This window comes from Chaetodon trifascialis, chromosome 22 (assembly GCF_039877785.1).
Source record: "Chaetodon trifascialis isolate fChaTrf1 chromosome 22, fChaTrf1.hap1, whole genome shotgun sequence".
Taxonomy (NCBI): domain Eukaryota; kingdom Metazoa; phylum Chordata; class Actinopteri; order Chaetodontiformes; family Chaetodontidae; genus Chaetodon; species Chaetodon trifascialis.
In genome coordinates, this window is record NC_092077.1 from 6,936,112 (window position 1) to 6,964,012 (window position 27,901).

The 27,901-nt window shown below is 44.5% G+C and overlaps 2 protein-coding genes across 2 annotated transcripts; one reads left to right on the top strand and one right to left on the bottom strand.

Moving 5' to 3' along the window:
• The first annotated feature begins 32 nt into the window (after nucleotides 1–32).
• Nucleotides 33–7,370, top strand: cep83 (centrosomal protein 83). The gene is made up of 16 exons (XM_070991615.1): nucleotides 33–104; nucleotides 1,142–1,341; nucleotides 1,525–1,675; nucleotides 1,801–1,893; nucleotides 2,591–2,722; nucleotides 2,851–3,102; nucleotides 3,206–3,337; nucleotides 3,626–3,740; nucleotides 3,980–4,124; nucleotides 4,371–4,520; nucleotides 5,102–5,177; nucleotides 5,279–5,436; nucleotides 5,532–5,661; nucleotides 5,859–5,962; nucleotides 6,254–6,443; nucleotides 6,833–7,370. Exons 2-16 carry the CDS (start codon nucleotides 1,163–1,165, stop codon nucleotides 6,968–6,970), a joined length of 2,145 nt encoding a protein of 714 aa, XP_070847716.1. The 5' UTR covers nucleotides 33–104; nucleotides 1,142–1,162; the 3' UTR covers nucleotides 6,971–7,370.
• Nucleotides 7,134–27,405, bottom strand: plxnc1 (plexin C1). Its single transcript, XM_070991607.1, has 31 exons — nucleotides 26,075–27,405; nucleotides 25,348–25,470; nucleotides 23,487–23,621; nucleotides 23,286–23,386; nucleotides 23,104–23,209; nucleotides 22,857–23,022; nucleotides 22,592–22,694; nucleotides 22,392–22,467; nucleotides 22,165–22,206; nucleotides 21,897–22,030; nucleotides 21,317–21,496; nucleotides 20,200–20,308; nucleotides 19,722–19,898; nucleotides 19,470–19,637; nucleotides 19,275–19,371; nucleotides 19,070–19,171; nucleotides 17,751–17,854; nucleotides 17,625–17,666; nucleotides 17,404–17,528; nucleotides 16,756–16,954; nucleotides 15,300–15,446; nucleotides 12,436–12,604; nucleotides 12,144–12,244; nucleotides 11,266–11,341; nucleotides 10,459–10,493; nucleotides 10,265–10,360; nucleotides 9,592–9,755; nucleotides 9,305–9,452; nucleotides 9,018–9,158; nucleotides 8,862–8,936; nucleotides 7,134–7,869 (listed from the first exon to the last, which is right to left on the bottom strand). Exons 1-31 carry the CDS (start codon nucleotides 27,083–27,085, stop codon nucleotides 7,765–7,767), a joined length of 4,557 nt encoding a protein of 1,518 aa, XP_070847708.1. The 5' UTR covers nucleotides 27,086–27,405; the 3' UTR covers nucleotides 7,134–7,764.
• Between the last annotated feature and the right edge of the window lie 496 nt (nucleotides 27,406–27,901).

The following is a 27,901-nucleotide window of genomic DNA, read 5'->3' on the forward strand; positions in this document are numbered from 1 at the left end:
AATATTCCCATGATGCCACAGTTTGTAGTTTACAGATTAGCCAGCTAGCACTGGCTAGCACATCAAATCGAAAGCTAAAGAAAGGAGTCAAAGTTCAACAAGAGGTAAGTGACTTTCTGCATCCGACTGGTCAAGTGTGTAAAGTAAATGACAGCGTAGTTTAACTGTATTTTATGCGGTTGTAATTCGTTGCTTGAAACCCAGTTGTGGGTTTGTGAGTTAGTAAGCTAATTTCAGCTGTGCTAACGTTAAGTAGGTAACTATTGTTACGCTGCTTGGCTTGCCAGATTGCTGCTTAAGTTAACGTGTGAAAACCTGTCTAATTCATGTTAATGACTTCCTGTTTGAAGCCTACTTAAGCGATTTTGAAAGGAAATTTTCATGCTGGTAGCGTTAACGTTAGCGTCCGTTAATGGACGCAGTGAAGTAGCTGGCTGGTTAGTTAGCATATTAAGTCACGGGACGCAGAGCGCGGCATTTAAAAACTGTCAGTGCTTTTGTCAAATTTGCAGCGTTAACTCCTGTATTGTGATCAGCCTGCAGCCAATTCTACGGCATTGTGTACTGTAATCACCTCTGTTGTCCCACAGGTTAGCCTTTGTGTCTCCAGTGTAGGCGAACGCCAACACTACATGGTTGTATTTGAGGGAAGTTAGATGTCAGTAAACCTTACCCAGTGCTCATTAAGTTAAAGAGTCTGCTTTTATTATGTGACACGTTCCTAGCTATATTTATGGATTTTTGAGTCAGCGAATGAAATCACAGATTTTACGTGGCGGAAGTGGTTCAGTAGTTGCAATCACAGACTGTGTATCCACAGCAGAGCCGGCAGCCAGGGAGTGGAGCTAACTAATCACTTGAGACTGATTCAGAGCTTTGCCTTGACTGCTAAGAGGTTGTGATTTTAGCAAGTAGCTGGGGGACTCTTCTCAAAGCCACCATGGTAACTAACTGACAACAAAGCCAGACTTGATTTTGCCCTCACAAAGCAGCTCACTATGCTCAGTGAGTGCAGGCAGTTTTTCTCACTGTTGCAGGACTGAGGTTTGGCGTCCTAACAAGCCCTGCTTCTTGTCTCAGACAGGGACACATCCGTTCCTTTGCTTGCTTTCCCCAGCTGTTATTCATCTCCTGTCACTAGCTCTTCTCCTGCAGAGGTGAGATGACCTCCTCCGCCCTCCCAAACCTGGAGCCTGGGATGGGGAATTCTGCAGCCATGCTGGGGTTGTCCGCTGGGTTGGGGGGAGCAGAGATGGAGCTGCAGAAGATGCTCATCGATGAGAGGATGAAGTGTGAAAACCACAGGACCAACTACCAGACACTGAAGGCTGAACACGCCAGGTACAGCTAAATCTGGTTTGACATAAATATTTTAGTTCTAGTCTTTTGTTTCATATCATCTAGGAATCACGAGGGAGCACCCTGAATCAAACCATGGACAAAAGATTCAATTTTGTTTTTCTCTGTGCATCTTGCTTCACAGTTTCCCATGCTCAGTCTTAGCCCCACTGTCTTTTTTTGCAGCTTGCAGGATGAATTCACCCGGGCTCAGGGTGAACTGAGGCGCCTGCTGAGCGACAAGCAGGCTCAGCAGGAGAAAATGCAGCTGCTGCTGGCTGAGCTCCGAGGAGAGCTGCTGGACAAAACCAGGGAGCTGGAGGAGCTTCGGCTGCAGGTAAACCAAACTTGGGAAGGAGAAAATCTCTCGTGCGACTGAGATTTTCAAAATTGCCTCTGTGCAAGTACACTTCCTCTGACTTTGTGGATTCAGATGTGTGTTTTTATGCACGTGTTGACCAGGTGATGACCCCTCAGCGGCTGGAGCTGCTCAGAGCACAGGTGCAACAGGAGATGGAGGCTCCAGTCAGAGAGAGGTTCAGTAAACTGGAGGAGGTCAGTCAGTTTGTCTGTTTCTGTATCATAGATCAGTAATATGGCACACAAGTGGCATCAGTCTCCTTTGCATTAACAGCAACTACTGGCCGCAGACTGTCGTGTTTAAGTGCTGATAGAGTTACTACCCATTTACTGCTATTGTATGTCTTATAACTCCCCCTATCATTATATAACAAATGTGGATCTAAACTTAGTGTTAAACCTAGCTTGAGGCAAATGTTGTCCATCATAGCAAAGATGCCCTAAATTAAAATAAATTGATGTACTAATTGAATTCTGAAGGATTCGTTCTCTGGGAACACTTAAATTACTTCCTTGGGGATTAACAGGAAGCTATGCAGCAGCACTGATATGAAAACACTAAACAATGAAATAACACTAAAACAGAATGTTCCTTCGTGCGCACTATTGCAGATTATGTCACTGTATGAAATGTACATGAATGAACAGCTACAAATAGCTCCTGCTGAAGAAGGAAGTATTATACTTTAACACCTGCTGTAAAGTGGCATTGGCAGCTGTAGCTGTTATGGTTACAGTCAAGAGATTAGCACTGATTGCCTTTTGAAAATCATTTGCTTTCAAGGAGATAGCGGCTCATTTCCATTTTGTCTGCTTGATTGCTCCTTCCCTCCTCCACCCTCTCTCCTCTCACTGATTTGGAGCTAATGTATGTACTCTTGGTTCTCTTTAGGAGACGGAGAAGTACAGGTCTGAGTACAACAAGCTGCGGTATGACTGCACCTTTCTCAAGTCCCAGCTGGACCACCAGAGGGAAGAGCATGCTCGTGTACTGGAGGAGAGGAGCATTCGCTATGAGGCAGAGGTAGGTTTGTCGTTGGGTTGGTCAGCATTTTAATTCTTCGTGTGTTTCAGTTGAGTTCTAGTTTGCCATCGAGTTGTAGTTATACACCGGTGTGTAATGATAATCATTTAAGTAACACCCCCTTTCAGATTTCTCGTCTGGAGAAGGACAGGGAGGACCTGATGGCTCAGTACCAGAGTTCAGACCCACTGCGTGATGGGAAACGAGTGGAGGGTCTGCTGAGGGAGAAAGCCCAGCTCCACCTGCGGCTGAAGGGCCTCGAGACAGAGGTGGCTGAGCTTCGTGCTCAGAAAGAGAACTCGGGCCAGCAGGCCGAGAACGTCCAACGCATCCAGATCAGACAGCTAACAGAGTCTCAGGCTGCCTTGAAGTCTCTGGAGGTGAGACGAAAGCAGTGCCGTTGTCGTGTTACTGGACTCATAAATGCATTATGATTAATGTGACAGGGGTGATGTTGGATCTAATTGGTTGTTGGTGTCGCAGGCAGAGCGTCAGTCGCTGCGCCTGCAGCTGGAGCGGATGGAGAGCGAGCTTCATCTGAGCCATGAGCAGAGCAGCCAGCTCACCGGACGCCTGCACAAAGCTGAGAGAGAAGTTAACTCCCTCACCTGCCAGGTACCCTGACCTCTGACCCTGACCTCTGAAATGTTTTGCTGTGATATCATCACAAGTCAATACCGAGCACTGTCTGGGCTTCTATAGCAAGTTAAGTGAAAGGGTTAGGATCCAGGTTTTGTTCACCTCAGTGTTTTTTGGTCTGTGTTTTGTGGTCATGAATTGTGGTTGAGTTTTCAGAGATACTTATTTTCGTTCATTCATACTCATTTCTCACTGCCTACACATGTAATTTGACACTGGAAATGAAGATAAGTGGTCTAATTTGTGACTTTTTCTGGTTCTCAGATTGAAAGCCTGAAGCATTCACATAAACTGGAGGTGGCCAGCGTCAAACTGGAGTGTACCCGCTCTAAAGGAGAGGTGGAGAGGGAGAGAGACACACTGCAGGGGCAGATTGACGGTATGACACACACACACACACACACACACACACACACACACACACACACACAAACACACTCATATCTCTGTATTTTAATTCTTGTCTCAATTTTGTATTCATTTTGTATTTTGTATTCCTTGGATGGATGTTATGGCATTCACCTCACCATGCCTTCATGTCTTTGAGCATAGATTATGTGTAAAATCCCCCCCATAGAAACATACACAGTGCATCTAACTTTTATTCACGTGTTTCAGGTCTGCAGGCGGATGTCGAGGTGTTGAAGGCTGCGGTGGAGCGACACAAGGAAGTTCTGGTGGAGAAAGAGCGGGAGATGGTCAGGAAGGTGCAGTCAGCCCGTGAAGAGGAGTTCCGCAAAACAGCAGTGTTGCACGAGGAAAAGTGAGCATCACCTTTGTTTTATTTCAGTCACTGATATCAGTCATCTGGTGGAAAGAGGGGGATGCCATCAGTCACTGGGCTTGACCATTCCAGCAAAGTGGACAATTTAAAAGCCTCATTTGTTCCAAATCAAAGAGATGATTTCTGTGTCAACGCTGTGTGCAGCTCATCTCTTTCTTCATTTAATATCTTCTCTGCTCGTGTCCATCTCATATTAGAGGATTTTCTCTTGCTTCATGTCTTTAGGTTGGAGTTGGAGAACCGTCTCGCCGCTCTGGAACAGCAGAGAGCGCTGCAGGATGCTGCAGACCACGTCCAGAAGGAGGAGTGGGAAGAGCGTCTTCGCAGCACCCAACATGGAGAGGAGTCAGCTCGCAGAGAGCTGCAGAACCTGAGGTCAGCCTTTGACTGCATGTTGAGTGGGACTAAACCCACACAGATCCCTTAGTGAGAGATCAGCATGCTAACTTTTTAGGAAATATCCACCCCTGATATCATCTGTACCTATCTATAGGGTCAATTTTCTGTAAAATTTAGTTGTAATTGTAACTGTGCATGAGCACATTTCAGTTGCTGAGATAAATTTAGATGACAGTGAAGTGGAGTTTGGGAGATTCTGCACCACATATACCGGCCACCACAGTCTGCAACTGCTTTTCAGTTTGCTTTTCAGACTCAGTTTCTCTTCCCATAACAACATTTTGTGGTCAGAATTAGACTTGCACAGCTTGTGAGGCGTTTTCTACGATTATTTGTAATGTACTATTTTCTGCCATTATTTTGTGAATGTTTGTGAAAATGACACCACAGTAATCTTTACATCTGGTGTACGAACCCCATCTGTACAAGACAGAAGTAGAGATACTGAAATGAACAACAAGAAAAAGATCTTGTCTTTGTGATGGAGTGTCACTTAATCTCTATACTCTTTAAGGAAAGTCAGCACCCTGATTAATGAAATGTTTTGTGTCAACCAGAACTAAACTACAGCAGCAAAGCTCCCAGCTTGAGGAGCTTGAGAGACAGAAAGCAGAGATCTCTGACCTGCAGAAGGTAAGTCGGCATCAGCTACCTCAAAGGGTTAAAACGAACAAAGAAACAAGGGAGGTGGTATACCTGAAATAAATGAGATTTTGGTTTGTTTGACCCAACAGCAGAACCAGGAACTGGGTGTCCAGCTGGGGACGCTGTCTCACTCTGAAAGCGACCTGATGGAGACAAACCAGCGACTGAGAGAGACTCTGGACAGAGTCAGGGAGGAGCTGAGGACGGCCCGAGCCCAGGCTGAGAGGAGCCAGCACGAGGCTGAGAGGTACGTCTGCCGCCCTGGCTTCACTTAAACTGAAAGCACTCAGCAGTAATCTGAGATCAACCCCCCCCCCCCCCCATGTGTCATTCCTCCTCCAGGCTGGTGGAGGACCGGCAGGTGGAGTGGTTGGAGGAGAAGCACAAGCTGCAGGAGCGAGACGCTGAGCTGCAGCAGAAATACTCTCAGGTCAAAGAGAAACTGCAGAGGGCAGCGGTGGCCCAGAAGAAGGTACTGCTGCTCCTTACAGCGTCTTTACATGTTGTGACATTGAAATGGTGTTAAGAGGGACTTGATTTTTAGTGTGTGTGTGTGTGTGTGTGTGTGTGTGTGTGTGTGTGTGTGTGTGTGTGTGTGTGTGTGTGTGTGTGTGTGTGTGTGTGTGTGTGTGTGTGTGTGTGTGTGTTGTGTGTGTGTTTGGGGTACAGAGGAAAACGCAGACAGAGAACAGAGAGAAGAGACTGCAGGATAAGATCCAGCTGCTGGAGGCCAAGATAGAGGAACTGCAACTGGAAGCTGCTGCAGCAAAGAAGTAAACTTCAGATCTCTCATCTTATACAGTTGCGCTGCCACAAGCTGCTCTGTCAGCGGTCAGAGTTACTTTTTCCCTGAGCACTCATATGTGATGTTTCTTGTAGAAAAAGAGGTACCGTGTGAACAAACTGAAACCTGCAACTGCTCACAAAGTGGATGATTTTGTCCCCAGCTCGGAGGCTACAAGGGAGCCAGATACGGGGCTGCTCCATCGCTGTCACATCTGGCTAGCAGTTAGCATGTATGATGGTCTAATTCCAAAACTAAACTATAACTCCCCCCTGTCCAGACGTTCATCTTTCTCAGAGGAGCAAGCCCAACTCAGCAGACGGCTGAAGGAGCTGCAGCGACGACACAACGAGTTTCGACGCCTCCTGTTGGGCGGCCAGGGTCCCTACAGCGCCGGCCCCGCCTTCCTGGCCTCCTCACCCACGCCGTTCCTCCTCCTCGGGTCTGAGGGACCGTTTTCCAACATACCAGTGAGCAGAACTAGCAGTGAACAGAATGATTTGCATCAGGCTTTACTGTAGATGGATGATAAGGCAGTGAAAATAGTAGAAAAAACAGCAATGGCACAGAGACAGAAAATAGCTTGTGTTTGAGGAAATGAAATCTCCCACCTCTCTCTCTCTCTCTCTCTCTCTCTCTCCCTCTCTCTCTCTCTCTCTCTCAGAGAGACACTCACTCATATCTGAGCACTTACCAAACACTGCGTGAACAATCCGGAGAAGCAGAACAGTTTCACAGTAACCAAAGGGTGATGAAAGCGTGAATGAACATGAATGCGGATGGTGTGAAAAGCAAGCTAGCGATAAAGGGAAGCGACAACGTTGTTAGTAAGGCCGTCGTCACTTCTGCTTGTTTGCAGGAGGAGCAGCATCAGAGGGAGCTGTCTCTGCTCCGTCGCAGGCTGGAGGACCTGGAAAGCGCCCAGCAGCAGCAGCTGGAAGAACTGGGATCTCTGGTGCAGAGGGACCGGGACCTCACACCCCAGCCTGACCTCTAACCATCGTTACTTCCGGTTTGAAAAACAGAGCGAGAAGGCGTCTCGTCTGTCACACCAAGGACACCAACAGTGTTTCTAAAAATGGACAGACAGTGTTTGCATGTCTTCCTAATTTTGAGACACCAGTAATATGAAATACCACAGCACCTTTTTTTTTTGTTTGTTTAATTGACCATGACATCCTCAGGGGTTGATTTTGTATCGAGATGCTTGTTGTTTACACACATTTGCTCTGAAGCCACTGTGGAAAAAGTTTTTATACTGATGAGTGGATGGTACAGGTTTAAGACACTACAGGCTGTGAACTGCACAATATTTATACAGGCTATGATGTCGTTCAACAAGTTAAACTTGAATTGTATTGAAACCATAATGTTTTAAAGATGAGCTTTTTTCTGATATATCTGTGCTTTTGACTTTGTCTGTGTATTTTGGGCCTTTTTAAGCAGTTAGTGAAGCAGTTGTTTTTCACTGTGAAACCTGAGTATAACAGAGCAACACTGCATTCAGTAAGAGTGTCCTTTCAGAAATGCTACTGATACATGCCTGGCATCAGTGTTGTCAAAAGTTCAGATGCCAGAATTCAGATTTCCCAACAGTTTTTGTCACATTGGGGCAGGAAACCCAGACTCAGCTCCTCTGAAAACAGTTTCTTAACCCCTCATCTCATCTCAGTAGCAGGGGATGATGCACACCGGACAGAAGTCTCCTCGGTCCTCTCCCAACAGCTTCGTGAGACCGTCCGTCTCATCAGGTCGTTCATAGTTCATCTATAGGAGTGAAAGGATGGCAGCTCAGTTCCAGGAGCAGCCCTTTAGTCCATCAAACATGTTTTTCACGTGATGTAGTTGCTCCTTCAGCTCAGTAGGGGCTCCGTTTTGGTCCAGTTTCTCTTGGATCTGTAGGAAAGGCAAAAGTACCCAGAAGAGCTATGGTAAGACAAAGGTCTCTGAGCTTGGTAGATAATCTCTCTTGTTTGAAGACTTCATGTAAGGCTTTGTTAGTCACCTTTATTCAAGAATGCAGAGCTCTATAGTGAAAACCAGTCAGTCTCACTATTGCTCTGGAAAAGAGTTTTGAAAATGTGTGCCACTCTGAATGACAGAACAGGAAGCGACACACACAGATACGATACACAAAGCAAAGGTTTGAAATCTTATTTCCTCTGTTTCAGAAGCGATGTCACGCGTGGCTGCTGATGCCATCTGAGACTCAACAGCTCAAAGTTTGTCACCTGATGATTTGTCATCAGCATGAAAAGAAAAATCCACATTTTGTTTTCCAGTTCCATTCTGGGTTGTGGATTTCTTTTTTTGTGACAAAATCAGATCCAAAATCATGCAACTGTCACCTGGTGATCAAACTAAACCAAAGAAAAGTTGGTTTAGAAAAGCTAATTACTGTAGAAGAATGCTTAATTTTATTCAACAGGGTTTGATCCAAGCATGTTCATACGAATTCCTTAAAAAGCTGGATGGAAGTGACAGAATTTGACAAAACAAAACCTTCATAATATCTCCAAATATGTTGTTTGATGGGAATTTGTGGAATGCATAATGACGTAGCATGACAGATCAGCTGTTTGCTTCGATTAGACTGCACAATCATTTTAAACCGGGTTGAAACAAAGAGCCGTCAGTAAAGCTGACCCCAGAGCTGTCAAACACACTGCTGCACCAGCTGGGGCTTCAGAAAGCAAGAAATAAATGTCCAAAAGCTTTAAAGTCGAGACAGCTAAGCCCTTTTTTCCCTGACACGAGACAGTTCGGCAGTATCTGAGGGTTTCATTCTCCATTTAAAAATCATCCCGACTGATCTGAAACTAAACGTGAAAGCCCATGACGGCACAAAGAAAACGTGCTGAGTTCATGAGGAGATGGAGAGAACTGACCTGCGTGAAGTATTGCTGGATGTATTTGTAGATCTCTCTGAGAGCTGCAGCTTCGTTGAACTCGTTCTCATGTTTCTGAAATGAAAGCAACGCTCATCTGCTCACTGCTGGTCTTCACGGAGCCACTTGTGTATCTTGTGCTGAAATGGACCTTACCTTTGACTCCTCCTGCAGGAAGTCCCTGAATTCTGAGGCTGTGATTGGTGGCTGGTCTCTGATCTGCTTGTAGTAAACCTTTACTTCCTGTCTGAACTTGGGAATGTCTTTGGCATAGAGGAGCTTGTTGGTGGGTGTATGCTGGAACACAATAATACGCCTACTTTTACACTTATAGGTGCAAAACTCCTGCTGGTAGATGCATGATTTTGCAAAAGAGAGGAAAACTGGACTTCCTGCACTTCATCCTGCATTAACACATTTTGAGACACCTGTCGTGGCTTTACCTTCCCCAGCTGGGTCTCACTAAGGGAAAAGGAGTCCATGAAGGCCTGAGCGATGACGTTCAGGCAGCCGTCCAGATTTGCAGTCCTCTCCATGTCGAACACAAACTGAGGGTTTTTCATGATGTTGACCCAGAAGCGCAGGGGCAGACTGTGATTGGACAGATACCACAGAGGAAAACATGAGCAGGTCATATCTGCACTAGCATCACAGATACATCTTACTTGTTCCGACTTGTTTGTTTAGACTATCCCTCCTTTCCACAGAGCTTCTGATGGCACCGCTGTACCTGTTGGTCTTCCAGATGTGCAGCACATCAGGGTCGCTGATCTTCATGTTGTCCCCCTGAGCGTCCAGGAAGTCGAAGAAGTATTTGATAGCGTGCGGGGCTCTGCAGTGTGGCATCCCCCAGATGGATCTGAACAGGTTCTCCACAAATGAATGCACTGCCACCTTGAAGAGAAAGAACAAGGTAAAGTCACTCTGCTGTCTCTTGTAGTTCAGAACAGCGGGAAAAAAAGCTTTCCAGAAAAACTGGATCACTCATGTGAAAGCAGCTGACGGCAGAAAGCAGCAAAAGATTCAGATTTAGCTTGAATTCCCTCTGACACTACAGAGTTCTGCAGGTATTTATTTCAACTGAAGATGAAGGTGAACGTGATGAAAGGGCCTCAGTGATTGAGCGTCGGGCTGTAAAACACATGACCTCCAATCAATCCTGTCCCTGAACGCATCCTGTTTGGACACAGACGAAGCGCTGAGGCAGCTCTGCTAACGCGCTGCTCGTGTTATGCCTGCTGTGCAGACGCAGAGGAAGCATGCCATTTTTGTTACTCTCTCTAGAGCACAAACACTGCTGCTGGTGGTAAAAATAACCGTGGAGGAGACAGATTCTGGTATCAGTTCTGCTCGTGTTGGTGCGTGTGTGAGTAAAAGGAGGCACTGCGACCGATTCCTCTTGCCTTGGTGGACAGCAGCTTGGTGAGGTGAACTTCCTTCAGCTTGAACTTCTTCCTCTCTGGGTTCTTTCTCTGGTCCTCGTCAACATCAGGATCAATCTAAGAAGAACCATTACATCAGTCAACCTCGGTTTTGTGTCCATGCTGATTAAAACTGTCCTGTCTTATGAACGTAACACACACACACAGTCTCTTACCAAGTGGAAGTATTTTCCAGAGAAGTTTTCATCATCTAAAGGACAGAAATCAACAGGGACCATTAGCAGTAGAATTCTGCAGATGAGCAAATATCGATGGTATGACACCCATTTATTTTCATACCACAGTATCCTGCTGCAGCCCTCCTGCCATCAGCATTTAGTTAGGTGGTTATGGATTCATTAAAGACGTAATATGCTTTTTCAAAGATGGTTCAGACATTTTGTGGCATTTACTACTTCTTAGTGTCATATGGGTGCGGCTGATGTTTGGCACAGCGCAGGAAGGGCAGCAACACCCAAGAGCAGTCAAGTCAAAACATGAAAGCTCAGAAAAAAACAGTGAGAGGAACGTGAGTTGAGATTATTGTTATTTTGCCACATGCTGCTTTGAGATTTATCTGTGGGCTAGATGGTTAGCTGAAGTCTGTTTCTGAGCTAATGTCCAGTTGACAGCACCTCATTTTAACGTATTGATAGAGCGTGATCAACAATTCACTCTAAACCCATGAACTGGTTTTCTCTCAGTTGAATTAAAGGAGTAGTTTAACATTTGATCAGTGGGATATGACAAGCTTTATGAAGCTTTAGAAGTATTTCTGAACTTTGGACTGAGCCAGTCTGGCTGTTTCTTCTGAGATAATCCCCTCCTGGCTCGATGTCAGTAATTAGTGCACACAACACACACACACACACACACACACACACACACACACACACACACACACACACACACGAGTTGTACTGATCTTCTAATCTGTATTTCACCAAAATATTCCTTTAAGTGTTTTCCCTCTCAGCTCTTACCCTTCACACTTGTCTGCGGGCTCAGAGGAGGATGAGTTTTCCTAGAAAGCACTTTGATTGTCGCTCCATCAGGAACCTGCAATCCCCCCCCCCCAACACACACAGAAAGGTCAATAAATGACATTTTCTCTAATTTTTCTAGAATGTTAACACACCTTTTGGTCACAGAAACAAACCGCTACGAGATCGCCTCCTTTCTGAAGTGGCTGTATAGCTTTTTCAATAACACCTGCCACTTACATCAGCCATGCTGTCAGTTTCACATTTGGCCTTTGTCTTGTTTTTATTCTTTGTATGGAAAAGGAAACCACAGCCACCACAGAAATCCCCCAGACACACTTGAGTCTAAACTGCATTCAGGTGTTGGTGCATCAGAAAGCGTTCCTTTACATTGCCTCAATTCATGTTTTATTGAAACACACGTCTCCCCAGAATAGTTCCAAGGATTTCCTCCCACAGCAACACGTATGCAGCAATGTAAGTTTCATAGTCGGGAAAGCAAAGGTGCCTTTTTGAGTCAAGCCCGCAGACAACACTGTGAAAGTGATCCGTTTAATGAAAGCTGGACTTTTGCGGTGTGACACCTCACAGACCACTTACCGTGTTGCTGTGTGTACGTGTCAACTTTCAGATGTTCTTAAATTCAAAACAACTGCTTCTTGCTGCTACTTGAGTCTTCCTCCCTGTTAGATCTAGTCTGTCGATGTTGAAAATATGAATCACTTCCAATGAGGGGTTTGTTATTCACACTTATCTGCTATATAATAATACTTAATAGTGAGAAGAGGGAAGTTGTGCCAACTGATACAGGGTCAGCTCTGCCTCCCTGCCCTCACGTTGACCGGGGCTGTGGTTTCTATAATACTCCCATTTCTCACCTTGTAGTGCTTGAGTGTGTTGAGCATTGTCACCTCCCCGATAACCTCCGAGCTCGCGTCCACTTCCTCGAGGGGAACAAACGATCCATCTTTCTCGTACTCTGGTGGGGAAAAAGGGGGCGAGAAATCTTTACTAACAGGTCACAAATATCTATTTTCTATTTCTTTATTTTTATCAGAGGCTCTATGGCAAAGAGAAAAGGCTTTGTATGCACAGACTTGCGAGTCAGATCAGTTCATTGTTGCTTTTGATTTTAGTGTAGAAGTGACATAGGACTGGTCTGCTGTTTACCGATACAGACATCCCTCAGGGGGGTGATGTAGGGGAAACCAAACTTGGCCTTGAAGGTGGACAGGATCTTCTCTTTGACCTGCTCTACGGTGTCACAGCTGAGAGCGTTGACCTCCAGAGGCTCGCTGACCTCTCCGTCGCTGCCCACTGCAAACAGCACCTTCAGCTTCTGTCCACGGCATAGAGACAAAAATGACTGTTACACCATCTTTGTATCCAGCCAGAAGTAAAGCAACTGTCTCTGAATTTCATCAGTAGCTTACTTGCTGCTCTGAGACAATCAGACTGCAGAATCTATGCTAGATTGCACTTGTGATTGGTGACTAAAAGCTTGCCAAACTTGCATTCCTGCTTGTCAGAAACCACCTAAATAACCACCAGCGTTAACCTCAGTTTTCCCATCATGCAAATAGAAGCACTGAAACGACAACTGTTTCATATTATAATCCATCATAGATCCTTGAGGTGAGGTGTGGTTAATGAAAGGCTTTCACAGCAGTGCTGCATGAGTTAATGCATCATCAGACTCCATCTTATTTCCTCTTTGCAGTTCTGAGGCGAATGCATGCGCCGGCTAATGGGCAGAGAAGTGAGACGGTGGTTTGTTAGACTAGATAAAACGTTCGTGACTGCTGTGGGTCGGGTCACTGTAGCAGCAGAGAGAAGGAAGTGTAAAAGAAGAGGGAACACAGAACTGATGGTGCAGCAGAGTCAAGAGTTACATCAGAGGCGAGTGCTGGAAAAATTTAGATACATCTTTGTCATTAATAACGCTGAAATCTAAATAACATTAAATATTCGCAGTTAGCACTTGTTCAGACATGTCCCATACTGTAAATGTCTGACTGATGGAAAAAAAGCATCTTTAAGTATTATTAATTCAGCGTTTAACACCCCAAAACTCATCTTCTTCAGGACTGTGTGGGGGTAATTTATTTTTTTTTGTCTGGATACAAAGAAAACGTTTTAATTGTGGAAATTTAAGTTTAAAACATGAAGTTACTCAGAGCTAGTAATAAAAGCTCAGTAATGAATAAAAAATCTTATGATAATTAAGGATAAAAAGCATGAAACGAGTGAGACAGTCCAACATAAAAACTGCATGGTAGACAATAAACAGACACATAATGTGATGATTTAACATACTTCATCTTAAATGTTGCTTTTCGCAGTAACTTTGGTATATACGCTGTCTACACGCCGTCCCATGTGCTTCATGAGACATATGTGTGAATCGGATTTACTGAATGCACCTTTAACCCACATTTGAGGCTGTCATATGAGACACGCTTCACTGTGAAACCCACACAATTGCAAAGACTTTGATGATGCAAGAACAACATCAGATTCTGCTTCAGTTTCAGGTCTCTTTGCATGCCAACTCCGTCGCCAGCTGTGTCTGACCTACACTGAACCGTGCTGTTCTGAATGGGGCCTGAAATAGCCCCCCTACATCTGCATTTTTCCCACTTAAATTTCCATGTAAATATTACTATTACTGCTATATTAAGACTAGCATCCCTGTATCTGTATCTGCATCTCATCTCATGAACCTCTATCTGTCTCTCTGGATCAGGGTGTTTTCAGAGAAAGCTTTTTCATAAAGTATGTGGGCTCATTGATGTGTTTAATCTGAGAAATGCTGAGACGTTCCACTTCCTTGAATTAGGTATTTTTGTTAAGAATCTGATAGAGAGGAGTTGCTTCCTTAAACAGGTTCTGTCACACGTTAAAATTCAATGCATTTTAGGGTTTCTCTTCATCAGAAGCAGTACGTTAATGTGAATGAATGAGCAGAAAACTGGCTATTGGCTGTTTTTTTCCTCTCTTAAGGATAAACGCCAATGATTGAGCAAGCGTCCGGTAAAAAAACTTCCACAATGTGCACATCTCCACATACTAAAGACAGCGTGTTGATCGACCCGAGCCTTTCTCAGCATTTATTTCCCTGAACACATCCCTTGCTGTAAACCAACATCTTTCATTCTCATTTTCAGTCTCACGTTTGACGGCAAACAGATCAGATATTTCCTGCCAGCAGCATGAGGTGGCACCGCTTTTCAGTTTCACACGTGTTGCCAAGTGCTTAGAAACTGTCCTAAACACAAACCAGTAACAGGTCGCTGTTAACTCTGCTTGATATTTCTACAGTCGAATAAATTAAATTTAGCTCAACCAAATCCCTGTTTATTAAGCAATGTGTTGAGTCACCTGATGTATATTTTTGTCAGGGTGTTACAGGAAATATTACAGAACTTCTCCGCTGTGCAGCATCCTGGAAATTAGTTTTTCAACATTCAGTAAATACAGCCGTGTTAAGCTTTTTAAAGCTGTACTACTTTGTACTGCTTTGCATGTTCAAAAGGGCCTTAAAGTACATGGAAGAGGAAGTGGTTCAGTACAGTAACTGCTGTGCACTGACACTGTCTCTTGTACTTGCAATGAGGCAAACAACCTTCATATACACACGATGAGGATGTTGTCTTGACAAGCTAATTCTCCAACCTGAGAGTGCTCATACAAATTCAGACAGGGGGAAAAATGACCCACAGTTTGTAAATTTATCATCTTTTTTTTTTGTAGATTGGGGGTACTTTGTAAATATTTCATTATTAGACAAAGCACTGAGTTCAAACTAGCAGGCCAAAAACAGAACTAAGAATTGGGAAGTGTTAATAATTGCTTCCACAAGTACAAGCTGAACTGACTAAATGTCTGATGGACTGACACAGAGTTTGTCTTATTCCATTTGTGTGGAGTAAGTAAACCGCACATGAAATGACCTCCTGTTTGGACTCAAGTAATTGGCTGAAGTGTGCAAATGTCCTGAGATGTAAAGTGTGCGTGTGTGTGTGTGTGTATACCAGGGAGCTGAAGTCTTGAGCCTGCCACAGCAGCCAGTCCTCGCTGAGTGTGTACAGAGCTTTCTCGGTCACACAGTCCACAGGTCCTTTTGCAGTCTGCTGCCTGAGAGCGCTCACCATCAAGAACAGGTGCTGGCCGACACTTTCCTACACAAAATTAGACACAAGAAGCCGGTTGGCCAAATGAGGCTCAGATGCTGCAGAGACTTTGCGCTGAACTTTCTGAAGCAAATTTAGCTTGTGTATTTTAGTATTGGCTGCACTGTGGCGTAGCAGGTAGTGTGCGTGCCTCACAGCAAGAAGGTCGCTGGTTCGATTCTCGGGTCGGGCCTTTCTGTGTGAGTGTGAATGGTTGTGTGCGATCGGCTGGCGACCGGTCCAGGGTGTACCCCGCCCCCCGCCCATTGACAGCCGAGATAGGCTCCGGCCCCCCCGCGACCCCGAAAGGGATAAGCAGCATAGAAAGTGGATGGATGGATTTTAGTATTGTGTTCATTCTGGTTTACACCATCAGTAACAAATGTGGCAGGGCTTGTAAACCAAAACTGGATGATAGATGCTGCCAGACTAAAGTGTAGCACAGCTAAGTAAATATACTTAGCTACAGTAAATATAAACTGTGAAATGTATACACATTTAGGTAACATGAAAAACTCCTCTGAGAGGGTGAGAGCTGTTCAGAACTAATGTGCAGAGCCACGGTGGTGTGGGCAGAGGAGGTTCAGAGAGGATAGGATGTGTTTATCAAATGGCTGAGGTAACTCCTCTAGTTTCTGTGAGATCACAAATATGAAGGACTGAACAATCAAAGGTCAAATAGGTCATGACATAGCTTGGCACTAAAGGTTTATCCGGACACAGTTCTCTTCAGTTATTGAATGTGCCAGTTGGTAAAAACAGCCTCAGCGAAGACTTTCCCCAAATGCACGTGTATTGCATAACCTGTAAAGTCATTTGGTTTCAACACTTGGATTCTTGTGCATTATTCGTATGGTGTAATTTTATGGTCTTTTCTTTAGCTCCACAGAACGTTCTCTAGTTTATTTCACACACTGTGTTCTGTCGACATAGACGCTTCACCAGTGTTTCGACAGTACAGTAGTGGCTGATAGGAATGACATAAGTTTTGCAGATATTTGGTCATAAATCATAATTTTGGAGAAATAAAAATGTTGACCTGATGGTGGCGCTACACGAAAAGTTACCGCATAATTTAAGTTAATTCACGTTTGCACCAATTTTTTTGGCAATGCATCCAATAGCTGTAGAGAGATGCTTCAGTCTGGCCCAAAGTGGTGGACCAGCCGCTTGCAAACATATTTCCTTTGTGTTGTTTCCAACTGAGCATTAGTCAGAAAGGATTATCCAACTACCACATTCTGTTTTATTCATGTTTCACACAGCGGCCCAACTTTTTTGGAATCGGTGTTGCAAAAGAGACGTAAGAGCAACTGACCCGGAGGAAGCCGTACAGGCAGATGGACATCCAGTTGGTCAGCAGCTTCTCCACAGTGGACTCGGTGCGACGCAGCAGCAGTTTGGGCTGAGTGTTGCTGTTCTGCTGCATCAGAGCCCTCAGCAGAGCCTCCATTACCTCCGTCAGGTACGACAACTTGTTGTGGAGCGCTACCGTCAGTAATGATGCCAGCGCACACCTAGAGGAGAGCGGGTAAAGGTGAGGAGCTGGAAGTCGGCAAGAACCCAGGACTCAAGCACAGCTCAATGCAGAGCAGAAAAATATAGTGTAGCAGACCAGAGAGAGATAAGAGCAATGTGCAAGAGAAGAAAACAGCTTAGCAGACTCAACTATTATTCAATTAATCAGGCAGATTAAAGTGGAGGTGAAGAATGAATAGAACACTAACAGAAGAGCAGACTAGAAAACCGAAGCTGAAGATAATCGAATAGACAAGCGCAGACAGAAATAAAGTGCGTGGCAAACAGCAGACCACAAAAGAACAGCAGACAGAGATAGAGAACAGAGGACAGTGCAGATGTTTTCCGAGCGGAAAACCAGTGAGAGCAGACGCTTGACGATCAAACAGACTTAAGCTGCCTTTTAATCATCACGCTGTATGAGTGAAGTGAAGCATCACAAACTGACTTGTCTTTGATGTTGAAGCTCTTCTGCTCTTCCAGGGCGTGCACCATAGATGTGAGGAAGAGCTGGTCCTGGATCAGCCTGGCCAAGCCCTGGCAACACTCGTCGAGCTGAACCTGCACCGCATCCTGATTTCAGGTCAGATACAACAGCACATCACTGACAGAGTAACAGTGGTACAGTAAATGCTGCCAACATCAACAGCGGTTAGCGTCAAGCCTTACCTGGCTGATGTCTTTCATACAAGATGTCATCAAATAGTCATTCTGAAAGACAGGAACAAAAAGGTAGCTTTGACATATCAGTTTGTCAGGCGTGAACATTTTGCTGCCTTTCCAGCCCCACTGTACCTCAGGAAAAAAGATTCTGGAGGCAAAGTGCTTGTAGTCCAGGAAAGGAATCGCTCCAACATTTTCCATCAGGTCAGCTTTCTCCGTCTGCAGATCCACAAAACCTGCGAAGGACAGGCAAGAGAGGCCTCTTTTATGGACTATAGAGCCATGTGTGTGTCGAGTGACACCAAATCTCATCTGGCAGGGCTGGAGAAAGCACTTTAAACACCCATGTTTTATCCAGAAAAACAGTACACAAGACAAAGCAGATTATATGAATTTCTCTATAGTGCCACACGTAAATGAGAAATTGTTAAGCAAGCACCAGTTTGCACGTCTCACATAAGAAGAGATCGTGAAAATGGGTGGCTGAGTGAGTAGTGGTCCTGCAACGACCCAACTGTTCTTCCCCCTGTGCAGGCCCAAAACTTGCTGCGAATGAGGCATTGCCTCAGTATGTGAGCATATATGTGAACGCTTCTCTTTTAACATCAACTGCATTAGTGTTTCAAGTATCACATTAGAAAAAGGAACAACTACAGAGCACACTCTAAAACTGAACCACATGTGGAGCGTGTTGAGGTTTAGATAACTGTAGATAGTGCAGTGGTTAAACATGGGTGAGTCCATAATAAGGCTGAATTATTTATCGAGCACGATCAGATGCAGTTTCCACAGTTTGTGATTGCTATGCTTGCAGCTCTGTGAAGCTGTACTTAAAATACAGTAAGAAATACAGCAGAGGCTGGTGGGAAAGTCATTAGCTTTGCAGGTATTTTGCCATAAACCAAAGCACTGGACGATTCAAATTTTGACCGAGTGAAATTAAGTATGCCACTGATTTGGCATTGCACTCCGATAACATTGTCAGACTAACAATGGACAGTACAGGGTACAAATTTGATGCAGGAGAACCACAGATATCATCTTTTTTATTCCACACATATTTCATAAAACTGGTGCCTACATTACCCACCATGCAACTGAGATTTGGGTGTGTTGTGCTAGTAGTTGCTAATGTAGCCTCAAGCAGAAAAGGGAGTGGGCTCCAGAGGTCTGGAAAGCTCACTTCTTTCAAACTTGGAGTCTTCAGCTCCAACTGACGCTGACTCGAGTGACATCACTTGAGGATATTTATCAGACTTAAAGCTGCTCCCTCTGGAGCCACAAAAGGCTTCATGCAACTTGTTTCGCATATGCAGCGGCACTCCACAAAACCTGTCAACAGGCTTTGATGTTAAGAGTTCACCTTTAAGAGATTAAATTTACTGCATGTCACCATGAGGGGAACATGAATGAGCAGATATCTTATCCATCCAGTAAGTGTTGAGGCCAACCTTGTCTAATGTCATTCCTAATGTCGAGCTCCAGGTCTTCCATACGCTTGTTCATCTGAGCAGTGAGCTTCTTCTGCTTGCTTCGATAGACGATTGCCACCACTGAAGGACAAAACCAAGCAGACAAACAGAATTTTGCAAATTAAAAAAGGCTGGTGGTGGACCAGAATGGGTTGAAGCACTCGACTCTACTTTGTGTACGTACAGACAATAATGCAGGGTATCAGCAGCAGGACAAGCAGTATCAGAAGGGACAGACCAGATTTGAGCTCCAGCATTACTGTCTTGTCTCCATACTTGATCTGTGAAAAAGCAAGAATCACACTAGAAGTTCACTACTCAAACATCACATTTTATTTCTCTGTTGTCCAGCGTGGCGTAGCATGGCTGAGATATTTACCATTAACTGCTGAAATGTAGCACCAGGTGTCATTCGAATCTCACAGATGAAAAACTCTGTCTCTTTACTGGTTTCTTTGCCTTCCATGACGCAGACATATTGTTTTCCTTCCTGAATGCCCCACACTGACACCTCATCTGTGGTCATCTCCAGTTTGTCCGCCTTTTTCTAACATGACAACAGAAACAAATGCTAACCTTTATGTATTCATCTCCTAAACTTGTGCTTGTGCGCTAAAATCTTATGCATTACCTCTATGGTGATGCGGACGTCGTTCCCCGTCCTTGTGGCTGTGAAGTTGGTGAACTCGGGGTCTGGATAGTAGGTTATCATTGAGGAGCAGCCCAAGGTTGTATTAACTACTTTCAGTAACACACCACTTTTGAAACTCCCAATATTTTCAGCTGCAGGTGTGTCATAAATGAGACTCTGCAGAGAATTAAAAAACATTCTGCGTTATACATAACATCATGCGTGATGGTGATTACATCATAAACTTAGCAGTGTAATGGGACCTGATGAAAGTAACACTGGTTGATGTAAAATAACAAAATATGCTAGCACAACATAATGTTACATAACATAATACTAGAATATGACATGGTTTCCAGAAGATAGTCTAAATATAATTTGGCATGATGTGATATAATGTGCTAATATACTGTAGTGCAGTAACATGTGACATAATTAATGTGAGATAACGATACACTGTGCCTGACTGCAGTACCACCTGATAGCTGCTGTTTGTGGGAAGTCTGACATCCTGCAGGGCGTGGTTGTGTATGACTCCTTCCACAAACTCCAGGTGGGATCCAAAGAGCGTGATCTTCCTCATCCCACTACAGGACACAGAGCAGAGCAGCCAATCAGAGAAGAGGAAACAAATACACATTTGATACCTGAGAAATCCTGCTCTTACAATGACGGGCTAACATGATGGCAAAAACACATCTGTGGCTACCACTTGAATACAGAGGCAGACCCTGTTCACTACACCCCATAATACAATGAGACAAAACAAAAACCGTCCTGAAAATGTGGCTAGTTGTAGAATATTAAAAGAAGTGTAGCTAACATAGAGGAAAGTTTGTTATCACCATTCTTAGGCTCTGCAGCTAGCAGGGCAAAAACAAGACATGCTGCACACTATGCAGGATGTGTGCATTGGGAAGCTGTGCACGCTTACTGATGGACGTGAGTGATAAACCACAATGCTGGACACTAATGTTTCTGTGCAACGCCAGCGTGCACAGTAAAATGCATTTTCTGTGACTCCTTTAACATGGTTCAACCAGTGATGGCCCCTCCGAAAATGTACTGTGACAAGCAGCGGTGTACGCTCATGTTCAGCGTTAAGCTGGCAATACTCTGCTGCCTCTTTATTAAACATAATGGTGACAAATTCATTCCTGTGGTTCAGGGATTTTTCTTTTTTTATGTGTACTATGATCCATCTAAATGGAAATAAATTGTTATTAAACTCTAAAGTATCTTCACTGTTTTGTCTTTTAACAGCATTGCTTGTTAAGGAGCAAAACACAAAAGCAGAAGTGGCACTTTCAGCGGCAACAACTAAAAAGGAAGTGATCTAATAGTGAGCGAAATTGCTTTTGGGAAGTGGCCATCTTTCTCCATAAAATGACCCTCAGTCCGTAACTGTTACTCAGTTACCAACACTGTTTCCTAGAATAAGTCTAGATTGAATTTCGTGACAAAGCACTGGGGCAGATCCCAAAATAGCATACTAAAGTTTTCACTGCCCTTTTGAAAGCTTTCAGTGTTGACAGTGCTGTCGAGAGCAAAAATCAGATGCATTTGGAGTGTAAAAATGCCACATCCAGTCGTACCTGATCCAGGTGCTGCTTGGTGCAATGTCAGTGCAGGATGGTGATGAGCGGTAGGTGATATTAGCGAAGCCATGGCAACTACCGTCTGGGAGGAGAACACACACTTTGACCACACCTTTGTTATCGGCGCTGGGAATGTGGAATGTCAGACTCATGCCAGTGTTGTTCCATACAGGAGATCTGACCAGAGCCAATGGAGAGAAACCAGTATCAGAACCAGGACCAGAATCAGGACTTGCTTTTGTTGCAGAGGGGACTTGTTCTAAGAACATAATAACAGCAATATGCAGAAAACCTGAAGCTCAGCAACAAACTCTGCCTCAGCATCTAACAAGATGGCGTTTCATAAGCTTAGCACATCCATAAGATAACACTACTGTTTGATTTATTTTTAAATTCCTCAACCCCTAAAGCAGAAGCACCATCAGCTTTAGTTTCAAATTGACATTAAAAACTGGGCAAAATGAACAGCAGAGTATGTCAATTCATAACATGAGTGGCGTCTCCATGTACCAACTGCTGTCTCTGAAATATCATTTATAGTGTAAGTATAATCTTCGCTGGCCATAACTTGACTCACTCTTGCGGCTTGCAGTCCATGTCTGTCTGGATCCTCACTCCCGTCACGCCACCGAGGTTACGACCAGACAACAGTGCATGGTTTCTGCCGTAGAAAGACACGACATCGGGAGAGATGGAGGAGATCTCTGGTCTCTGACGGTAAACACACACAGAGATCATCAGTTGTTGTCATCAGTTACCTTCTGCTGATGTTTCAACCTCGACTGACTGTGAATGAGGTGAGCATCAGAGGAAGAGTGTGTGCGAGAGGAGAGGTTCAGACTCACAGAAAAGTTCATGCCTGACTCCACCGTTTCACAAACACTGTCCTGCAGGAGGAGGACATCCAGCATGTTACATGACATCCACTGTAAAGGCACTATTAAGTAAGAGCTAATTCAGGACCTATTTTGGCTAACATTTGCCGAGCTAAGAACCTGGAAACAGCAGAAAACAGCTAGCCTGAGCTAACATTATGGAAAAGCTTATGTCAGATAAACAGGTAAAATCTTACATTCCTCGTTCCTTGATTGGCCCAGGAACAGCCGCTGGTGCTCCAGCCACATCCAACCTTGATACACTGCCGACACCTGAAGAGAAAATATTGTTGGTGATAACACTCAACCACAGAGACCAGAAGATAGTAATACTGCACATGCATTTATCTCAGAAGTTATGTCTACTTTGACATCTTGAAAATAGTAATGGACTTACAGGACTGAAGTTGGTGGTCCCCTGATATCAGTGCAGTTGTATATGTTCAATGTTTCCAACAAATGCGTCGTCCCAAGTCTAATCCTAACTGAGACACTGAGGCCTGTTACATGAAAGAGTGAGTCAGAGTCTTGACGACAATTTCAGCAATGCACATTTGATATAACAATATGACACAGATTTGTCAACATTTTTATCTGATGAAGGTCCTTAATTGTCAGGTATTTAATTCACTGAATTATTCTATTTATCAAAAGTCACTGACCTTCAGCAGGAAGTGTGCTCTTTGTAAGGATGCAGGTGCATTGTGGGAACTGTGGAGGAGGACTTTCCCTGCTACAAAGCTCACTGGAACTTCCAGAGAATTGACAGGCGAAGTTAGCTCGCGCCTTCTGGCCCACAGTCAGGTGTGTCTGGATGTTTAACGTGATCTGACAGAGGAAGGGATGTGAGCATTAAAAAAAACTGACAGTCACAACTGATTGTAGTCAAAACTTGTATGTAGTCTGTACCTGGTCAGTGCTGTTCTTCATAACTCTGTAGGAAACCATTTCCTGTTGAGAATCATCAGGAATGGATAACCAGTCTGAATCTTGGCACTCATCTTCAAATGTGCAGCTATTGAAAGAAAATGACATTTTAGCCAAGTTTAGGATCGTTTGAAGGTGTCAGCTGCAGACGCTGTTTCACTGACCTGCTTGAAGAGCCGCACCAGACACAGTATGGATCCTGTGCAGACCAACAGTCCTGCACATTTGTGTATGCGCTGCAGGTTGACACGAGCACACGCCTAATCTAGAATGAAAACACAAACAAAGCAACGTAACAACACTTTAAAATGCAGGATAGGCACATATGACATTGTGGTAATAAAATTCAGCGTATCCACACCTACCTGTTTTTGAAATGGCACATAGATGTGTTTATGATCCACTTGATCCAGACGCATGTTGGGAAACACTTGGCGGTCGTCATTGGCCCTGTAGAGCACCCTGGGACAGTATGTGTGATAGTTCTTGTCCACAGCAAGCTGACAACAAGAATGTAGCGTTGTTATGTTTGTGCGAGAATGATAATCAAAGATTAAGGATTAATGGGTGGATATATTAAAAAAAGTTTGTGCATGAGCTAACAGTCAAACTAGAACAAGAAAGAGGGAACTACTCATCTATTTTCATTCATTTTAGAGTGTGGCACTGATGATGGAAGAGCTGCTGCTAGAATGGCTAACTTGAACTTTGCTAACCAGGTAACCTAAGTCATTTTTATACCCAGATACAAGGCTTCATAATATCGCCTTAATTGTCCTTGTCTTACCTCTTGTCTTTGTCCCAGTAAAGGACATTACCCCTGCTTCTGACAAACAGTACAACTAATACTCCACTCTGCCAAAAACATTTGCATACGTGAGTGTCTTTATGAACTCATTATAACAGAATGAAACAAAGGGTATTATGCACCAGTCTATTAGACAAGACCTATGCGGAAAAATAATGGGGAAATTATTTGCTACTGCGATCAATGGCTGTGGTGATTCTGTAGAAGCTCGCTATATTTCCTGGTATGTCAGCTGCTCAGGCATCTCTTAGAGGTCAAGCCACTAGCTGATAACCACAAGCATCAAGCTTGTTGAGGAAAACCTCAATCCACTGGTGCCTTTCAGGTCTAGTGGGGACACTGTTGTGGCATTGCCCCATTTTAGCACTTATGAGGACACAGGATGTGTTGCAAACTTCTTTGGTGCTGCTCAGGGTAAACGTTTAAGCAGAAGTGACACGGTGATGTCTCCTTCTGCAGTGTCTGACTCGCCGGTCAGTCAATTGTTCAATGCCTTTTGTTGAAGCATCAGGCTCGGGCATAATGGACAAATAATGCTAAACAAACAGAATTTGGTGGGTCTAAAACATGACCACAACCACTTAAATGCTCACAACCATTAGCTTGCATCGTCCCTGTTTGTGTTTCAGTTAATCATAGGTATTACAGCTACAGCATGTCCCCATCGCCTCACAAGTAGATTCCCCTTATTTCAACACATTTTCTACAAGCTATCAGCTGTCTTCCTTTATGTGTGACATTTGCCTGTGACTCAGTAGAAAAGCCGCTTTTCTCTGTTCTCTCCTTCTGCACAGCTGTTAGAAATACACTAAAGGTTTTATGAAGACTTGTTAAAGTAAACTGAGCATGAAAGAGCCCATTGTGTCGAGCAGAGTGTTAATGTGAAGTGCTCCCAGACTTATGTCCAAGTCGTTAATCATGCGAGCGAGTGTGCACAGCGTAATGGACTATGCAGTCAGTTGTCGTATAAAGGAGATGGAAAGAGGACAGAGGATGATGTGATGGATGAGTTGGCAGAGGAAATAACAAAGGAGTGAGAGGGAGATGGTCAATATGAACCAAAAGCGATGCAAGAAATTGGATGTTATTTTTCAGGCCCCACTAGACGAGTTCCAAAGCTAAAATGACAATTTGCCGACGGCTTCTGCACTCTCGCACAACAAATAAAATCACATTATGCCTGCAATTTGTTGGAAGTTGTAATGGAAGCATTTTAGAGTGTCTTCCTTCCTACTGAGCATCTTCCTTCCTTTCATTATAAAACACTGCCATTCAATTTTACAAAGTGCATAGTATGACGCTGCCAATTGGGTAGTGAAAAATCCATTTCTGATGCACCCTTGATGCATGCTGTCACCTGTGTTGCTGAATGACTGATTCTTAGCAAACAAAAGATGCATATCACTTTTCATACGCACCTTAATGAGCTGCCCATCTCCTGTCCCAATGAAGAAAACCATCCAGGCTTTGTGCCTCACTGCCACCACTGAGGTCATGTAGTTCTGCCTGAAGAGCACCATCTTTGGCATCAGTGTCTTTGGCTGTGTAACACAAACGGACAAATGGTCAACAGAGCAGAGCTTTGAAGTATTGCAGGTACTTGAAATAGCCTAAAAGCTCAATTAACTGCATTGTGTACTTAAAGTGAGTCATGTTCATTCATCCTGTACAGTATGGCTATCTATATCTGTCAATGTAGGAACCTCATAAACAGACTTCTCACCATTTAAAGACTTTTTTGGATGATAGGTTTTTCTTTGATTACGTAATAAGCCAAGTATCTATATCTGTATCAGTGGAATGTATCTCAACTATTACTGCTCAATCAAAAAATACTTGTGGTAAAAAAAAACAAAACAAGCCAACTATCAGTCAGCAAAACCTAGTTCCTTCCTCAAATATGCAACCACTGGCAGACCAAACTGCACTTGGAAATAACCCTGACTCCTTATCGTTGCGTTAATTTACATATTGGAAATGTTTGAGACAACTTCCCTGGTGGTAAAACTGATTAAAAAGAGCATTGATTCTCAAACTCTTATGTTATTTTAACATTTGCTCCCAGCTTGTTAGAGCCTGTAGATGCTTTATGGCCAGAGATGAAACTGCTGTAACAGGTGGTGTATTTACAATACAGCGACCCACCGTCGGTTTTGGCTTGTCCGTGCGGACGCTGAAGAAGTCCGGATCCATATCGGTGTCTATGGTAGGGTCAAGGCTGATGTCGAACACTGCCAGTTCTGTCTCGGTTTGACCTCCGTCCACACTGAACACTCCGCTCCACAGCACAGCTCCCGACCCACCAGGGATCACCGAGGAGGCCAGGAGTCTGCTGCCTTCACCCCCATCAGAGATACGGAGGGTCGCGCCCCTCAGCGACTTCAGAGTCTGGGGTTTGCCTGTTTTGCCTTCAAGCCAAAGGAGACGTACTCTGTTGCTTTTGTCCCCCGAGGGCAAGTTGGAGAAAAGATAAATGATTAAACCAATCTGAAATCCATCCACAAAGTCCACATTGCCTTCACGTGAAATCGCAGGATGAGAGTAGTCGCCACGGTTTGAGAATATAGATCCTTTCTGATTGTTATTCGTATTATGAAGGCTGACCGCTTCAGATCCGGCGGAGCAGCTGGTCTTTGTAGAGATGCCTTCGAGCAGCTGTATGCCAGTCAAAATGTAAGTCTCTGTACTTGTCTGCTCCACGTTGACCAGAAAGCTGACGGACGCGCTGTTGCGCCAAGGTGGACCCACCTGGATGTCCTCCTTGTACAGCACATTTGAAATGTCCTTCAGGTCCAGCACCTCGCAGTAACCGCACTCGTTGTTGGTCAAACCGCAGCTGATCAGAGTGCCATTTTCAACAAACGGCAACAATATGTTGACACTGAGAGTTGCGTTCCACTTATCTGTCGCAGAAATACGGCGAAACTGCGCTTCGATCGGCCCACCCTTCAGGATTCCTCTCTGGGTCACATTCTGGACAGGCGTCAGGTCGTGGTTCAGCTGGTACAGCCTCTCCTCTGTAGCGACGTAAACCGTGTCGGTGGCCACGGCGAATTGGCGGATGTCTCCCTCAAAAACAACAAAGCCTTCACCCGCTTCCAGGCACCGAACCGGTTCCCTCAAGAGGATGAACAGCAGACCAGGCAACAGGATCATCTTGCAAGGGTGACAGCAAAACGCTCAAACGTCTTCATGGCACTCTGCTCTCATCCACAGTGTCACTGGGTCCGTGCGTAAAAGCGCACCACTGTGCCTCTGTCGAAACGAGAAGCGCTGAAAGTGGGCGGGAGCGCGCGCAGCGAAACTGAAATGAACCGTCTTTGTCATCTCTTGAATACAATGTTTGCGCTTTCACCAGGTCTTCAAACAAAGTCAAACAGGGCTAGTCTAACCGCGAACATGTGCGTGCAGTCATACGCGTGCGCTCCCGTGCAAATTCTGAGCGATGGCGAAAAAGCGTTTGGCTACAACATCATGAGTTACCGTCATGACATCGACCTCAAGAAGAACCAAAAGCCGCGCTGCTGCGACGGGGCGACGACCTCTACGCCCACATCCATCTACTGCTCACTGCTCCAGTCAAAGTCAGCTCAGTAAGGCCGCAGAGTTGTGTAAGGTCTGCTACATGTCAAAGCCACATGACAGTGGTCCTTATTCACCTTTACAAGCAATCTGAGTCATGTCATGGCATATTCGATGTTCATCCAGCATCTACAAGTCACTGAACACCCCCCGATTTAGCAAACAGTCACAACAGACTACAGTATTATTGAGCGTCGGTTACAGGGAACTCAGAGAGAACACAGTAGATGATGGCTCCCCACTTCCCCTAACAAATGAGACATTGGACGATATGAAGTGAAGTGGCTGGTGAGCTGCATCCATCAAAATATGTTTTTTCCCCAAACTGATGGAGCAGAAGAGCGTACGAACCCTTCAGACCAACACTATCAGGTGATCAACGCTGAAAAC

Bases quoted from the DNA above. Each gene is read 5' to 3' on its own strand.
- cep83 (XM_070991615.1), top strand. From the start codon at position 1,163: ATGACCTCCTCCGCCCTCCCAAACCTGGAGCCTGGGATGGGGAATTCT. The intron at 1,894-2,590 runs GTCAGTCAGTTT...GGTTCTCTTTAG, and splicing joins GGTTCAGTAAACTGGAGGAG to GAGACGGAGAAGTACAGGTC. The intron at 3,741-3,979 runs GTATGACACACA...CACGTGTTTCAG, and splicing joins ACTGCAGGGGCAGATTGACG to GTCTGCAGGCGGATGTCGAG.
- plxnc1 (XM_070991607.1), bottom strand. From the start codon at position 27,085: ATGATCCTGTTGCCTGGTCTGCTGTTCATCCTCTTGAGGGAACCGGTT. The intron at 23,622-25,347 runs GTGCGTATGAAA...TCTTGTTGTCAG, and splicing joins GAGATGGGCAGCTCATTAAG to CTTGCTGTGGACAAGAACTA. The intron at 19,372-19,469 runs GTAAATATCTCA...GCTTTTTCACAG, and splicing joins CTACATTTCAGCAGTTAATG to ATCAAGTATGGAGACAAGAC.